Source organism: Pristis pectinata, chromosome 5 (assembly GCF_009764475.1).
Source record: "Pristis pectinata isolate sPriPec2 chromosome 5, sPriPec2.1.pri, whole genome shotgun sequence".
NCBI lineage: Eukaryota > Metazoa > Chordata > Chondrichthyes > Rhinopristiformes > Pristidae > Pristis > Pristis pectinata.
In genome coordinates, this window is record NC_067409.1 from 2875925 (window position 1) to 2892676 (window position 16752).

At 42.5% G+C, this 16752-nt stretch overlaps 1 protein-coding gene across 5 annotated transcripts in view; it reads right to left on the bottom strand.

Moving 5' to 3' along the window:
- hsf1 (heat shock transcription factor 1) overlaps positions 1–16752 on the bottom strand; it is a 98055-nt gene that overhangs the window by 10670 nt on the left and 70633 nt on the right. For all 5 annotated transcript variants that reach the window (XM_052015972.1, XM_052015974.1, XM_052015976.1 and 2 more), the window contains one exon: positions 1379–1444. In XM_052015972.1, coding sequence (XP_051871932.1) covers positions 1379–1444 — 66 coding nt within the window. The remainder of the gene's footprint in view (positions 1–1378; positions 1445–16752) is intronic.

Sequence of the window (16752 nt, forward strand, 5' to 3'; positions counted from 1 at the left end):
GCTGCACCACTGGGCCACCTTTAAACTACATCCTAGGATCTTGTTGCTTGTGAGATATTTGTTTTAATTTTCCCAAATTCTTTAGATTCAGGGAAAGTTCCATTATGTTGGAAATTTGCAAATTTTCTCAATTATTCAAAAAGTGAGATAGAAAGTAAGAAACTGTGGGCCAGTTTGTTTTACATCTGTCACAGGAAAATGCTACAGATTATTATTACAGATGTTAGAGCAGGCCACTTTCAAGAACTCAAGTTAATCAACATGTTTTAGTGAAAAGGATATCAAATTTGACCCATTTACAGGAGACTTTTGAAGAAATCTTATGTGCTGTGGATAAAGAGGAAAAAATGGACGCACTAAGATTTCTAGAATACATCAAACATGATTGCAGAAAATAAAAGCTCATGGTGTAGGAGATAACATATTGGAATGATTAGAAGAGTGGCTGGCTGACAGGAACTAGACAACAGGCATAACAACAAACTGCTGGAGGAACTCATTGGATCAAGCAACATCTGTGGAGGCAAAGTGATGGTCAACAGAATGTTATCGTTTATTACCAGGGAGTTTGGGTACAAAAGCAGGGAGTATATATATTCAGCCCTATGGAGTATTAAGTGAGCCCAAATCTGGAGTACTGGGTACAGTATTTGCTTCCTAATTTAAGGATGTAATGTGTTAGAAGCAGTTTGGAGAAGGTTTACTGGACTATTGCCTGGAATGTGTGGGTGGAGAGATTAGAGTCATGTCCATTGGAGTTTAGAAAAGTGAGAGGAGCCCTAACTGAAGCATACAAGATCCTGATGGAGTGGATGTGGAAAGCATGTTTCCTCTTGTTGGAGAATGTACAAGTAGGGATCTCCAATTTATGATACAAGATTTCTCTCTGAGGGTCACAGGTCTGTGGAACATTGTTCCTCAAAAGGATTGTGGAAGCAAAATAGTGGATTTTTTTTTTATATACAAGGAAAAAGGTAGACAGATTCTTGATAAGCAAGGGTGAAGGGTCACCAAGGATAGATGGGCATGTGGAATTGATGTTATAGACAGATTTTCCACAATCCTTTTAAATAGTGGACTAAACTTGAGATGCTGAGTGGCCTACTCCCGTTCCCAATTTGTATTTTCATGTCCTGCTGCCTTGCTCAACTTAACCTGGCAGTGGAGCCCATATTTATCCAATGTACATAATTAGGAACTAAATAAACACAGATAATGGCAAGCACCAGGCAATGAGAACAAGCATGGGTAACTCTCAGCGTTCTAGTGAAGGCCAGAACCCAACACTTTGCACAATCTGCCTGCCCACTTTATCCTGAAGCCTGTCTTTCCCTCTTTGTTTTAGTACAAAGCTTGAACCAAACTGCTGGTTACTTACTGCAGCAAGGTTACCTTCCACATCTGGCAAATTCAGATCGACAGCAGAAAGTGACGGGCTGAACAGCTGCAGATAGGAGACCAATAGAAAATGGATTTATGTAGTGATATCAAGTTAATGAAAACCAAGATTTATTTCCTAATTTGACTTTAAAAGAAATATTTACACAATGTGGGCATCACTGACATAGCCAGCACTTTTTTGTCCATCCCTAATTGCACTCATGAAGGTTGAACCACTGCAGTCCCTCTGGTGAAAGCCCTTCCACAGTAGGGAGCTCCAGGGTTAAGACCCAGTGACAATCAAGGAACACCAAATGTACTTCCAACTGAGGACTGTGTGCAGCTTGGGAGGGGAACATGCAGGGGCTGGCATTCTCATGCACCTGTTGCTCTTGTTCTTCCTGGTGGGTAAAAGTCACAGGTTGGGAGGTGTTGTTGGAGGTTGGTAAGTGAAATACATTTGTAGATGGTGCAAGCCAGTGCTTGCTGGTGGAGGGAAGGAATGTTTAGGCTGGTGGACCAAGTGCCATTTAAGTGGGCTGCTTTGTCCTGAACACTTTCAAACTTCTTGAGTGCTGATGAGGACGTTCCACGATGCTCCTGATTTGCTTTGTAGATCGAGGAAAGGCTCTGGGGAGGCAGTCCCTAGCCTGCTCTTGTAGCCACAGTATTAACATGGAGGTCTAGTTAAAATTTCTGTTGGGGAACTTGGTGCTGTTAATGCTGCTAAATGCCAGAAGCAGGTGGTCAGGCTCTTTTGAAGTTGGTCAAAGGCACTACTCTTCTGGCATGAATACGACTTGGAAAATATCAGTTCATATCTGAACATTGTCAAGGTCTTGCTGCATGGACTGCTTCGTTTGAATGGAGCTAACCATAGTGTAATCACTGAACTTACCGACTTCAGACCAGATGAAGGAAAGAGGTCATTAAAGCAGATGAAGGTTAAACTGCACCAAGAAACTCCTATAGTGATGTTCTAGTGCTGCGATGATGACCAATAACTACAATCATCCTCCATTATGTGAGGCAACTCCAGTCATTGAAAGGTTCTCCCTGGATTTCCACAACTTGGGTTTACAAAGGATCTTTGACATCAAACTTGGTTAAATTTTGCTTTGATGCCAAGTGAAGTCCCTCTGGAATGCAGCTCTTTTGTCCACATTTGGATGCAAACAGTATTGAGCTCTGGAACTCAGAGTGAGATGGGATAAGGCAGCAGTGTGGAAAAGTTACTGGACCAGCAACTCGAGGCTTGAACAACAGATCTGAAGAGACAATTTTGAATCTCATCATGCATGGCAGCTAGGAATTTTAAAATGAGATAATTACCAAATTATTGTAGGACCCCGCAAAGAAACTCCAGCCATGGGCAACAAAATATAATTAGGAGCAGGCTTTTGGCGAGTAGCTGCCACTTGAACAAGCTGCTGTAGAAACTTTCCATCGCTCTTCCGATGGCTGAGTGTGACCTGATTTGATTATAGTTGACCACACTGCCTTGGTCCTAGTTTTAGTCAATAGGACATATCTAAGCAATTTCCACTAAGTCAGGTGGCTGTAACTGTAGGTACACAGGAACAGCTTGGTTAGGGGCGAGACTAGAAATTGGACCCCAAACCAGCAGCACCAGTACTCTGGTTTCATAGCCAGTGGTGTATTCAGTGCTCTCAACCACTTCTTGGTATCACATGGAGTGAATCAAATTGGCTAAAGACCGATTTCAGTGATGGCAGTGTCCATTAGAGAAAGTAGAGATGGATAATCCACTTGCAGTCACAAGCCGTTTGGATATTGTTGAGGATAGCCATACTCTTCAGTCCTCTCTCTCCATTCTATTGGTCTCCTATCTGCAGAGGGAAGGGGAGCAGGCGCAGAGAGCAGAGCACCCCTGTGGCTGTCCCCATCAATAATAGGTATACCGCTCTGGATACTGTTGGTGGGGATGACCTACCAGGAACTAGTTGTGGAGGTCTGGTCTCTGGCACCGAGAGTGGACCCTCAACTCAGAAGGGGAAGAGCGGTAGTGATAGGGGATTCTATAGTCAGGGGGATAGATGGGATATTCTGTGGGGATGATTGGGAATTCCGGATGGTCTGTTGCCTCCCTGGTGCCAGGGTCTGGGATATCTCAGATCAGGTTCAGGTTATTCTCAGAAGGAAGGGAGTGAACCCAGATGTTGTGATCCATGTAGGGACTAACGACGTGGGCAGGAAAAGAGAGGAGGTCCTGCGTAAGGAGTTCAGGGAGTTAGGTGCTAAGTTGAGGGGCAGGACATCCAGGGTAACAATCTCAGGATTGCTACCTGTGCCACATGCGAGTGAGGAGAGGAATAGGAAGATTAGGCAGATTAATACGTGGCTGAGGGGATGGTGCAAGAGGGAGGGCTTCAGGTTTATGGATAATTGGGATTTGTTCCAGGGAAGATGGGATCTGTTCCAACGGGACGGTTTACACCTGAACTGGAGGGGTACTGACATTCTTGCAGGAAGGTTTGCTAATGCTGCTCAGGGGGGGCGGTTTAAACTAAATTTGCAGGGGGACGGGATCCAGAATGAGAGAGAGGATAGCGAGATGGACGGTAGAGGACAGGTAGGAACTACACAATTTCGGAACATTAATACGAATGGAGAGAGGAGAAATGGGTTAAAGATCCTATATCTGAATGCACGGAGTGTCAGGAATAAGGTAGGCGAGCTTGAAGCTCAGATACGAATGGGTAAGTATGATGTTGTTGGGATAACGGAGACATGGCTGCAGGGAGATCAGACCTGGGAAATGAATTTTCAAGGGTATACATGCTATCGTAAGGACAGGAAGGTGGGCAGAGGGGGTGGGGTGGCCCTGTTGGTGAGGAATGAGATTCAGTCCCTTGCAAGGGGGGACATTGAATCAGGAGAAGTAGAGTCAGTGTGGATAGAACTGAGGAACTGTAAGGGCAAAAAGACCCTAATGGGTGTTAGCTACAGGCCTCCAAACGGTGGCATGGATATTGGGTGCAAGCTGAATAGTGAATTAATGTTGGCATGTGGCAAGGGTAATGTCACAGTAGTTATGGGGGATTTCAATATGCAAGTGGACTGGGAAAATCAAGCTGGTACTGGACCCCAGGAAAGGGAGTTTATAGAGTGCCTCCGGGATGCATTCTTGGAGCAGCTGGTACGAGAGCCGACCAGGGAGAGGGCTATTCTGGATTTACTGCTGTGTAATGAGCAGGATTTGATAAGAGAACTCGAAGTAAAGGAGCCATTGGGAGGTAGTGACCATAACATGATAAGTTTTAATCTGCAATTGGAGAGGGAAAAGCGCAAATCAGAAGGGTCAATTTTGCAGTTGAACAAAGGAGACTATGGAGCCATGAGGGAGGAGCTGGCTAAAGTTGACTGGGTGGGCATCCTAGCAGAATTGTCAGTGGAAGAGCAATGGCAGGTATTCTTGGGAATAATGCACAAGGTGCAGGATCAGTTTATTCCCCAGAGAAGGAAAGACTCAAAGAGGGGAAAGGGGCCACCGTGGCTGACAAAGGAAGTCAGAGATAGCATTGTGTTAAAAAGGAAGAAGTATGGCAGAGCCAAGCTGAGTGGGAAGATTGAAGATTGGGAAATTTTTAAGGTGCAGCAGAATTTAACTAAAAAGGTAATTCGGGAAGAAAAAATGAGGTACGAAGGCAAGCTAGCCAGGAATATTAAGGAGGATAGCAAAAGCTTTTTTAGGTATGTGAAGGGAAAGAAGTTAGTTAGGAACAATGTTGGGCCCTTGAAGACCGAATCGGGTGAAATTATTACGGGAAACAGGGAGATGGCAGTCGAATTTAATAAGTACTTTGGATCTGTCTTCACCGGGGAAGACAAAAGAAATCTCCCAGAGGTAAGGATGGACAAAAGGCAGAAGGTGACAGAGGAACTGAAGTGGATTGACATTAGGAAAGAAATGGTGATGGGTAGACTAATGGGGCTGAAGACTGACAAATCCCCAGGTCCAGATGGTCTGCATCCCAGGGTACTAGAGGAGGTGGCTCTAGAAATTGTGGATGCATTGGTGATCATTTTCCGATGTTCCTTAGATTCAGGGTCAGTTCCTGAGGATTGGAGAATGGCTAATGTTATCCAACTTTTTAAGAAAGGAGGGAGGGAGAAAACGGGGAACTATCGTCCAGTTAGCCTAACATCTGTGGTGGGGAAGGTGCTAGAGTCCATTATTAAGGATGAAATAGCGGCATATTTGGATAGCAATGATAGGATTGGGTCGAGTCAACATGGATTTACTAAGGGCAAATCATGCTTGACTAATCTACTGGAGTTTTTTTGAGGGTGTAACCAGGAAAATAGACGAGGGAGATTCAGTGGATGTTGTATACCTCGACTTTCAGAAGGCATTTGATAAAGTGCCGCACAGGAGATTGGTGGGTAAAATTAGGGCTCATGGAATTGGGGGGCGGGTATTAACACGGATAGAAAACTGGTTGGCGGATAGGAAACAAAGGGTAGGGGTGAATGGATGTTTCTCAGAATGGCAGTCCGTGACTAGTGGGGTGCCACAGGGCTCGGTGCTGGGACTGCAGCTGTTTACGATCTATGTTGATGATTTAGATGAAGGCATTGTGAATAACATTAGCAAGTTTGCTGATGATACAAAGTTGGGTGGCAGTGCGACGTGAAGAGGAAGTTAGGAGAATTCAAGGTGATTTGGATAGGTTGGGTAAGTGGGCAGATACTTGGCAGATGAAGTTTAATGTAGATAAGTGTGAGGTTATCCACTTTGGGAGCAGGAACAGGAAGGCGGATTATTATCTGAATGGTGTGGAGTTAGGTAAGGGGGAAATACAAAGGGATCTAGGAGTCCTTGTTTATCAGTTACTGAAAGTGAATGAGCAAGTGCAGCAGGCAGTGATGAAGGCTAATGGAATGTTGGCCTGTATTACAAGGGGAATTGAGTACAAAAGCAAAGAGATTCTTTTGCATTTGTACAGGGCCCTGGTGAGACCACTCCTGGAATATTGTGTACAGTTTTGGTCTCCAGGGTTAAGGAAGGATATCCTGGCTATAGAGGGCGTGCAGCGTAAGTTTACGAGGTTAATTCCGGGGATGTCGGGACTGTCTTATGCTGAGATGTTGGAGAGACTGGGATTGTACACGCTGGAATTGAGAAGATTGAGAGGGGATCTGATTGAAACATACAGGATTATTAAGGGATTGGACAAGATAGAGACAGGAAATATGTTCCAGATGTTGGGGAAGTCCAGGACCAGGGGGCATGATTTAAGAATAAGGGCTAGGCCATTTAGGACAGAGGGGAGGAAAAACTTCTTCTCCCAGAGGGTTGTGAATTTGTGGAATGCACTGCCTCAGAGGGCAGTGGAGGCCAATTCTCTGGGCATTTTCAAGGAGCTAGATAGGTTTCTTATAGATATGGGGACAAGGCAGGAACAGGATATTGATTGTTGAGGAACAGCCATGATCTCAAAATGGCAGTACAGACTCGAAGGGCCGAATGGTCTACTTCTGCTCCTATTGTCTATTGTCTATCTCTTAACTGGCGACTCCACTTATGACAAGATATGGCAGGATTGCAAACTTTCATCAAATCCATTATTTCGGGTGCAAGGAAAAAGTCAAATCAGACCAATTTGATGCCAAACATTTTATCAAGGTTGGCATCAAGCAGCTCTGATTAAAACAAAAGGCAGTGGGAATCCAGCAGAAACATTTCATTGACTGTAAGCACCTTGAAGGAAGATGGTTGTGGACTACAGGTCAATCATACCCAACCTCAGGACATCCCACAGATGTTGCTCCACCCACTGAGTTCCTCTAGTGGATTGTTTGATGCTCCAGATTCCAGCATCTGCAGTCTCTTGAAACAAACAAGAAGTACTGGAGGAACTCAGCAGGTCAGGCAGCATCTATGGAGGGAAGTAAACAGTCGACGTTTTGGGTTGAGATCCATCATCGGGACTGGAAAGGAAGATCGTAGAAGCCAGAATAAGGTGGTCAGGGGAGGGGGACCCCGACCTTTATCTCCCTCCTTGCCCCCTCCATTGTATTCCCTCATTCCTGTGGCCCCCTCCCCCGCCCTCATGACCTGCCCACCTATTTCCCACCTTTTTCCTTTTATTCCATGGTCCACTGCCCTCTCCTGCCAGATCCTTTCTTCTTCAGCCCTTTGCTTCTTCTCCTATATCACCTCTCAGCTTATTACATCTCCCCCCTCACCCACCCACCTACCCTACCTCTCTCACCTGTCACCTGCCTGCGTGTACTCCTTCCCCCACCTTCTTATTCTGGCTTCTGCTCTCTTCCTCTCCAGTAATGATGCAGGGTCTTGACCCAAAACGTCAACTGTTTATTTCCCTCCACAGATGCTGCCTGACTTGCTGAGTTCCTCCAGCACTTTTTGTGTGTGTTGCTCCAGTTTCCAGCATCTGCAGAATCTCTTGTATTTGCAGTCTCGTCTCCACTCAGGACATTGCTGCAGGAGTTCCTCGGGACAGTGCAATACAGCTATTAATTTTAACTAATTCTATTCTTTAACCTTTTCTTGTTCAATAGAGAAGCAAGGCCACAAATGTTTAGTAATGTACAAAGCAGCCTGCATTTCCATTTTGCCTTTTACCCCTTAGAATGTCAGCAGTTTAATTGGAAAATGCAGCAACCATTTTCCTGTCAAATTTTGGAGTAAGATTTGAACTTACACCCCTCAGAAGAGAGTGCTAACACAAACAAGTTTTCACTTAACAAAATTTTGTTCATGGGATATGTGTAACAGCATTGCCAGAATTTCTAACACTGGTGGTGAGTTTACTTCTTGGATCACTGGTTGAATGGGATAATCTGCAGTTATTGAACGATACAGTGTCAAAGAAAACCTTAATAATTAGTGGTTCCTCACTGCACAATAGCAACAATAAAAGAGAAAGTATTAAAATGGTAACTATGAACAATTACCCCTTTGGTCTAACAGAAGAAAACATTATTAAAATAATTAGTCTGTCAACTGAAACGATTGATAAGGAATCAGTTCAGTCAAATTCTGTTTATTCTGGAGTTGCATTTGAACTATGACAGAATCTTGCAATATACAAGTGTGCAAACTATCATGAAGAGCAAAACGTAAACAAGAAGTGGTAGGATGCCAAAAGTTCTTATCATCTTTTATTCCCGAATCAAGAACTGGAACATATTTTAAAAGATTCCAATCATTGGATGTGGTTAGAAGAACCACATACTCATTTAGCAGAAATTGGAGGATAGTTAATGTTGTCCTCTTGTTCAAAAAGGCTAGTAGGGGTAAGCCTTACATCAGTGGTAGGGAAGTTGGAGAAGATTCTTAGGGAGAGGATTCATGTTCACTCGTAAAGGCAGGGACTGATTAGGAGTCAGCATAGTTTTGGGCAGAGGAGATCATGTCTCACCAAACGAACTAAGCTTTTTCAGGAGGTACTAAGAAAATTGATGAAGGCAGAGCAGCAGAGGTGGTTTACATGAATTTTAGTAAGGCTTTTGGCAAGGACCCACATGATAGGCTGGTCCAGGAAGTTAAGACACAAGGGATCCAAGGCAAGCTGGATCCAAAATCATCTGGGTGATAGGAGGCAGAGAGTAGTGGTGATGGGTGTGTTTCTGAGTGGAAATCTGTGACCTGTTGTACCTCAGGGATTGGTGCTGGGACCATTGTTGTTTGTATGTATATACGACTTGGATGAGAATGTAGGGGGCATGATTAGTAAATCTGCAGCTGATACCATAATTGGTGTAGATAGCAAAGAAGGTTGTCTAAGGATACAGCAGGACATAGATCAGTTGGAAAGTGAATAGAGTGGTGGCAGATGGAATTTAATCCAAATAAATGTTAGGTAATGCACTTTGGGAAGTCAAATTTTAGTAGGACATATGGACTAAATGCCAGGGATCTTAGGAGCATTGATGTACAGAGAGACCTTGGGGTGCAAGTTCATAGCTCCCTGGAAGTGGAGGGTCAGGTGGAAAGGGTAGTGAAGAAGGCATTTGGTACGCGTGCCTTCATAGGCTGAGGCATTGAGTATAAGAGTTGGGAAAACAAGTTGCAGCATAACAAAACAATGGTTAAACTGCATTGAGTATTGGGTACAGCTCTGGTTGTCACACTGCAGGAAGGATGTGGTAGTGATGGAGAGAGGAGATTTAGCAGGATGTTGCCTGGAATGGAGGGCTACAGTTATAAGGAGAGATTGGATAGGCCAGATTTATTCTCACTGGAACGTGGGAGGATGAAGACATTTTTTATTCTATACCATGTTTACTGCACAACTTTCCTCACTTCTGGTGGAGAGAATTTGTAGTTATACAGGACCATATAGAGGTTTACAAAATTATGGGGGGGGGGGGGGGTGTTGGAATAGATAGTGTTACGGACTCAGTGAAAGTCCCTTTAAGATAGAGAGTGTGTGTGTATGTGTGTGTGGGGCGTGCTTACGTCAATAGAAGATAAAGGACGTAATGACGTTGTTGAAGAAGTCAGAAGAAGAAGGAGAGAGAGAGAGAAGGGAGAGAGACACCAGCCTGCTAGCGTTCTCTATCGATGGATGAGAAACAATAACTGTGTTTGCCACTGAAATCCATGTATGGAAGTTGGAAGTAATCCGGTGGAGTTCACTTTGTTGCTGACCTGTAGAAGGAAACAGGTATTTGTGTGTGGACGCTTTTCGGGGTGAGGAAGTCACTACCGAGTAAACACTGAAGTGTCGTTTGGGTTCCATCGTGGAACATTTGGATTTCGTATGTACTCTCTCTATGTTTTTCTACATCTACATCTTATCTTCAGACAACGGTGGTTGTTGAAGAAGCCCTTGCTCATGTTTCACCTTATGGCTTGCGGAACTGAACTTTAAGAACCATTCCGGAACTGGGAGTTTTGGACTTTGTCACACACACACACGAAGAGTTTCGTTTTGGGGTTAACGTTCGAGGTTTAACATTCTTGAATTCTAACATACTAACATTTTTTTTTAACTTTTATTTTACGTATTATCATAAGTAGTGATTAATAAAATAGTTTTTAACACTGAATCATGCTCAGTGTGTTTCTTTTGTTGCTGGTTTGTGACAAAATTGGGGGCTCGTCCGGGATGGTTCCCAAGGTTAACGAGATTCGTCCGGGATAGTTCCCAAGGTTAACGAGTGTCGTCTGGGATTGTACCCCAGATTGACGAGATTTGTTCGGGATTCAATCCAAAGATTTTTGAGGAAGGTCTGATAAATTCTTTTTTAATTGGCTTGTGTGTGTGGAAACCAGCAGCAATGGATATTAAGGCATTTTTGGAGTCACCAACCCAAAAAGGATTGGAGGTGGCGAAAAAGGATGATTTGATAAAGATTGCTACAAGGTTAAACCTTACAGAAGTAAAGCAGTCTATGAGAAAGGCAGATATTCAGAGACTGATAGCTGGCCATTATGTGGAAAAGAAGGTGTTTGAGAAGGAAGTGTTAAAACAGTTTCCTGGCAGTGAAATAGCAATTTCTGAGGCACAGGTGCAGCTGGCAAAGATAGAAGCTGAACGAGAGCAAACCCAGTTAAAGATAGAGGCTGAACGAGAACAAAAGAAATTAGAAGCTGAACGAGAGCGAGAGAAATTAGAGGCCGAACAAAAGCTAACTCAGAAGAAGATAGAGGCTGATCTAGCAATGAAGCAGATAGAATTGAAGAGGATGGAGCTGGATAGTGAGGAGAAGGAAAAACAGAGGCAGCATGAGTTACAAATGAAGCGTAGGAGTTTGGAATCTGATTCTGAAGATGGTTTTTCAGCCAGCAGGGAGGTTCGATTAGTCCCTCCTTTTGAAGAAGATCAGGTTGATCAGTATTTCCAACATTTTGAAAAGGCTGCTGAGAGTTCAAACTGGCCAAGGAAAGGATGGGCTCTTATGGTACAGAGTGTGATTAAAGGTAAAGCTCAAAAAGCTTATTCTGCTTTGTCTGCTGAGGATGCAGCTGATTATACCAAGGTAAAACAAGCTATATTGAAGGCCTATGAATTGGTCCCTGAGGCTTATAGACAAAAATTCAGAGACTTGAGGAAATCTGCAGATCAGACTTATATGGAATTTGCCAATGGAAAGAGAATATGTTTTGAACGATGGTGCCTGGCTAAAAATGTAGATGGGGATTATGATAAATTGACAGAATTGATACTAGTGGAAGACTTTAAAAGATGTGTTCCAGCTGAATTAACAACATATTTAAATGAAAAGGCAGTGGAAACTTTACAAGAAACTGCTAGGTTGGCAGACATTTATGCTTTAACCCATAAATCCAAATGGGGACAACCTAAAACCTTTCAAACGAGTTACAAGGACAATCCAGGTAAACTGGAGATTAAATTGGGAGGTAATCAAAAAGGAAAGGATGAAAAGAAGCCAGTGCTGGAGAAACCTGTTGAGCATACTTGTTATTACTGTAGGAAACCTGGCCATGTGATATCTAATTGTGCCCTTTTGAAGAAAAAGAAGGAAGCTGGGCCCAATGCTTGCTTTCAGGCAATTAAAAATCAAAAAGGTTTAGGAGACGCTGTTAAAGATCAGTCCTTGCAAGAGGTAAAGGCTGAAAAGTTGGAGGAGGTGAGAAAGGAATTCCGTTCTTATGTATCAGAGGGTTTTGTTTCACTGAATGATGAGTCACCCCAGGTGCCAGTGAAAATTTTTAGAGATACTGGGGCTTGTCAATCTCTCTTGCTGGACAGTGTTTTAAATTTTGGTGAAGAAAGTGACACTAGTGAGGTAAATCTAGTGCGAGGCGTTACAGATGACACCATATCCGTCCCTCTACACAGGGTGAATTTAAAGTCAAAGTTCGTAGAAGGACCAGTCGAGATAGGGATAAGACCTAGGTTACCAGTGGAAGGAGTTTCTTTGTTATTGGGAAATGACCTTGCAGATGGAGAAATTGTTCCTGTGGTATGGTTAATGACCAAACCAAGGATTGATGAGTCTGAGAATGATCCAGATGTTTACCCATCATGTGCGGTGACTCGATCTAGAGCTAAAGAATTAGCCAAGACAAACAGTCCTGTGTAGCCTGATGTGGTTCCCTGTGACAGTCCTAAACAGGAAGAAAATTATGATGCCTTGTCTGAGACTTTTCTGTCTTCACTGGAGAATCAACATCCTTATAGTGAGCCTGAATTTAAAGATTTGTCTTTGTCGAGGAAGGATTTTATGGTGGAACAGACAAAGGACCCTGAGGTGACAGAATTGAAAGAAAAAGCTCTCTCATGTGAGGAGATTGAAAAGGTGCCAACTGGATACTATGTCAAAAATGGAGTGTTAATGAGGAAATGGAGACCTCCTCATGTTCCTGTTAATGAGGAATGGGAAGTTATTCATCAGGTTGTTGTTCCAAAAGTTTATAGGGATGAGATTTTAAACCTGGCCCATAGTATGCCTTTGGGTGGTCATTTTGGTGTGAATAAAACTGTAGGGAAGATCTTGAAACAATTCTATTGGCCTGGTTTGAGAAAAGATGTGGTGATGTTTTGTCGAACCTGCCACACATGTCAGATGGTAGGTAAACCAAATCAAAAACCCCCTGTGGCTCCGTTGAAGCCAATTCCTGCTTTTGGTGAACCCTTTTCGAAGGTGATTGTGGACTGTGTTGGTCCATTACCAAAGTCTAAGACTGGAAATCAGTATTTGTTAACCATCATGTGTGCCACTTCTAGATTTCCAGAGGCAATACCCCTTAGAAATATTAAGGCCAAGACGGTGTCAAAGGCTCTTGTAAAATTTTTTTACCTTGTTTGGTTTGCCAAAAGAAATCCAATCTGATCAAGGTAGTAATTTTATGTCAAAAATTTTTCAACAAATAGTCTATGAGCTGGGAGCAAAGCAGATTGTATCATCTGCATATCACCCAGAATCTCAAGGAGCTCTGGAGAGATTTCATTCTACTCTCAAAAATATGCTGAAGACTTATTGCTTTGAAAACACCAAGGATTGGGACGAAGGTATCCATTTACTTTTGTTTGCCGTTAGAGAATCGATCCAGGAGTCAATAGGATTTAGTCCGTTTGAGCTTGTGTTTGGACATCGGGTGAGAGGACCTTTGGAGTTGTTGAGAGAGCAATGGGTTAATGAAGAAGTGCACTTGAGTCTGTTGGACTATGTCCAAAAATTTAAAACTCGGTTGGAGAGAGTCTGTCAGCTAGCGAGAGAGAATTTGAAAACCAGCCAGATAAGAATGAAGACATATTTTGATAGACGTGCTCGGCCTAGGACATTTGCAGTGGGGCAAAAGGTGTTGGTATTTTTCCCTAGCCAAAATAATCCCTTGCAAGCTCGTTTTTCTGGACCCTATGTTATTGAATCTCGAGTGACTGATCTAACATATATAATCAAAACACCAGATAGACGCAAGAAAACACAACTCTGTCATGTAAACATGCTAAAACCTTATTATGAGAGGGATTCAGTGGTGGCCTTGGTGGATGATGTAAAGGTTGTTTCTAGAATGCCTGATGTTGATGTTGAGGAAGGCCAATTTAGACCAAATATTGTTCCATCGAAACTAAAAAACCAAAATATCCTGGAGAACCTTGAAACGAAGTTGGACCATTTACAAGTTTCACAAAAACAACAGATGAGAGAATTAATTTTAAAATTTAAAAATCTGTTCCCAGATGTTCCAAACAGAACATTGATAATTACCCATGATGTTGATGTTGGGGATGCAAAATCTATCAAACAACACCCATATCGAATGAATGTGGAAAAAAGTAAACTTGTTGATCAGGAAATAAAATACATGTTGGAAAATGATATTATTAGACATTCTACTTCAAATTGGAGTTCGCCCTGTGTTATTGTACCTAAACCTGATGGAACTGTTAGATTTTGCACAGATTACAGGAAAGTGAATGCTGTAACAAAGTCAGATGCTTACCCTATTCCTAGGGTGGATGATTGCATAGACAGAGTGGGAAAGGCAAAATTTCTTACAAAGATTGACCTATTAAAAGGGTACTGGTGTGTTCCATTAACAGATAGAGGAAGGGAAATTTCAGCCTTTGTAACCCCTTCTGGATTGTATGAGTACAATGTTTTGCCATTTGGAATGAAAAATGCTCCGGCAACATTTCAAAGAATGATTAATTCAGTGATTCATGGGTTAAAACATACAGATGCCTACATTGACGACTTAGTGACTGGGAATGATACATGGGAGGATCACATCTCTGCGTTAGAAAGGTTGTTTGAAAGACTTTCCAAGGCTAACCTTACAGTTAACTTGGCTAAAAGTGAATTTGGCCATGCCACTGTGACGTATCTTGGTTATGTTGTAGGTCAAGGCAAGCAAGCTCCTGTTCAGGCAAAAGTTCAAGCAATATCTGAGTTCCCTATTCCCACAGGTACGAGGACTGTTAGAAGATTTTTGGGAATGGTTGGATATTATCGAAAATTTTGTAAAAATTTTGCTGATATTGCTCTTCCCCTAACTAATCTTCTGAAGAAGGGAGTAAAGTTTGTTTGGACAGATTCTTGTCAAGAAGCATTTAAGAAGCTGAAAGCCATTTTATGCTACCATCCTGTGCTCAGAACACCTGACTTTGAAAAGCCATTTTCATTAGCAGTAGATGCCAGTGATGAAGCTGCAGGAGCTGTGTTGTTGCAGAAGGGTGACCTTGATGATATTGACCATCCTGTAGCTTACTTTTCAAAGAAATTTAATGAGCATCAAAAGAATTATTCCACCATGGAGAAAGAATTACTGTCGCTTGTTTTAGCCTTGCAACATTTCAGTGTATATGTTTGCACCGCTCAGAAACCATTGACTGTGTATACAGATCATAACCCATTGGTGTTTCTGAGCCGAGTCAAAAACAAGAACAGAAGGCTGTTAAACTGGAGTTTAATTTTGCAAGAGTTTGATCTCATGATAACTCACATTAAAGGCAAAGATAATGTGATTGCTGATCGTCTTTCCTGATGTTAAATGGGAAACATGTATCTGTACTAATCTGATAGTCTGTAGTTGTGTAGCATGATAATTATTAACATTACTAACTATGCGCGGTTAAAATTTTCTTGGGAACATTTTTTTTTAGGTGGGAGGTGTTACGGACTCAGTGAAAGTCCCTTTAAGATAGAGAGTGTGTGTATGTATGTGTGTGTGGGGCGTGCTTACGTCAATAGAAGATAAAGGACGTAATGACGTTGTTGAAGAAGTCAGAAGAAGGAGAGAGAGAGAGAAGGGAGAGAGACACCAGCCTGCTAGCGTTCTCTATCGATGGATGAGAAACAATAACTGTGTTTGCCACTGAAATCCATGTATGGAAGTTGGAAGTAATCCGGTGGAGTTCACTTTGTTGCTGACCTGTAGAAGGAAACAGGTATTTGTGTGTGGACGACCACGGTTCGGACGCTTTTCGGGGTGAGGAAGTCACTACCGAGTAAACACTGAAGTGTCGTTTGGGTTCCATCGTGGAACATTTGGATTTCGTATGTACTCTCTCTATGTTTTTCTACATCTACATCTTATCTTCAGACAACGGTGGTTGTTGAAGAAGCCCTTGCTCATGTTTCACCTTATGGCTTGCGGAACTGAACTTTAAGAACCATTCCGGAACTGGGAGTTTTGGACTTTGTCACACACACACACGAAGAGTTTCGTTTTGGGGTTAACGTTCGAGGTTTAACATTCTTGAATTCTAACATACTAACATTTTTTTAAACTTTTATTTTACGTATTATCATAAGTAGTGATTAATAAAATAGTTTTTAACACTGAATCATGCTCAGTGTGTTTCTTTTGTTGCTGGTTTGTGACAATAGGATAGATCGGAATCTTTTTCCCAGGGCAGGGGAATCCAGAACTGGAGGGCACTGGTTTAAGGTGAGAGAGTAGAAATTTAAAAGAGATCTGAGGGGCAAATTTCCATACAGAAGCTGGTTGTTATCTGGAACGAGCTGCCAGAGGAGGAGATGGAGGCAGATAGAATTACAACGTTGAAAAGGCATTTGGATAGGTACTTGGATGGGAAAGGTGTCGAGGAATATGGGCCTAATGTGGGCAAATAGGATGAGCGTGGACGAGGTGGGTCATAAGGCGTTTCTGCGCTGCTCGCTTCTATGATACTATTATGGTGCTGTATTTAATAGATCTGTGAAAGTTTGACAATTATTTCAAGAACTTTGTTAATTTTGTGAAGTGGATGATGCAAGGTAAAAGCCACTATTAACACGTGGCTGGTCTGACAGAGGTGTGCTTTGATTGGTTTAGTTTGGGGAATACCAAATTCAGTAAAATCTCAACTTGAGATCGAATAGGAGATAGCTTTTCACCACTCTGGGAGTTCAGTTTTCTGACCAAAGAGGAATCTACATCCCTCTTCAATATCTGGGGAA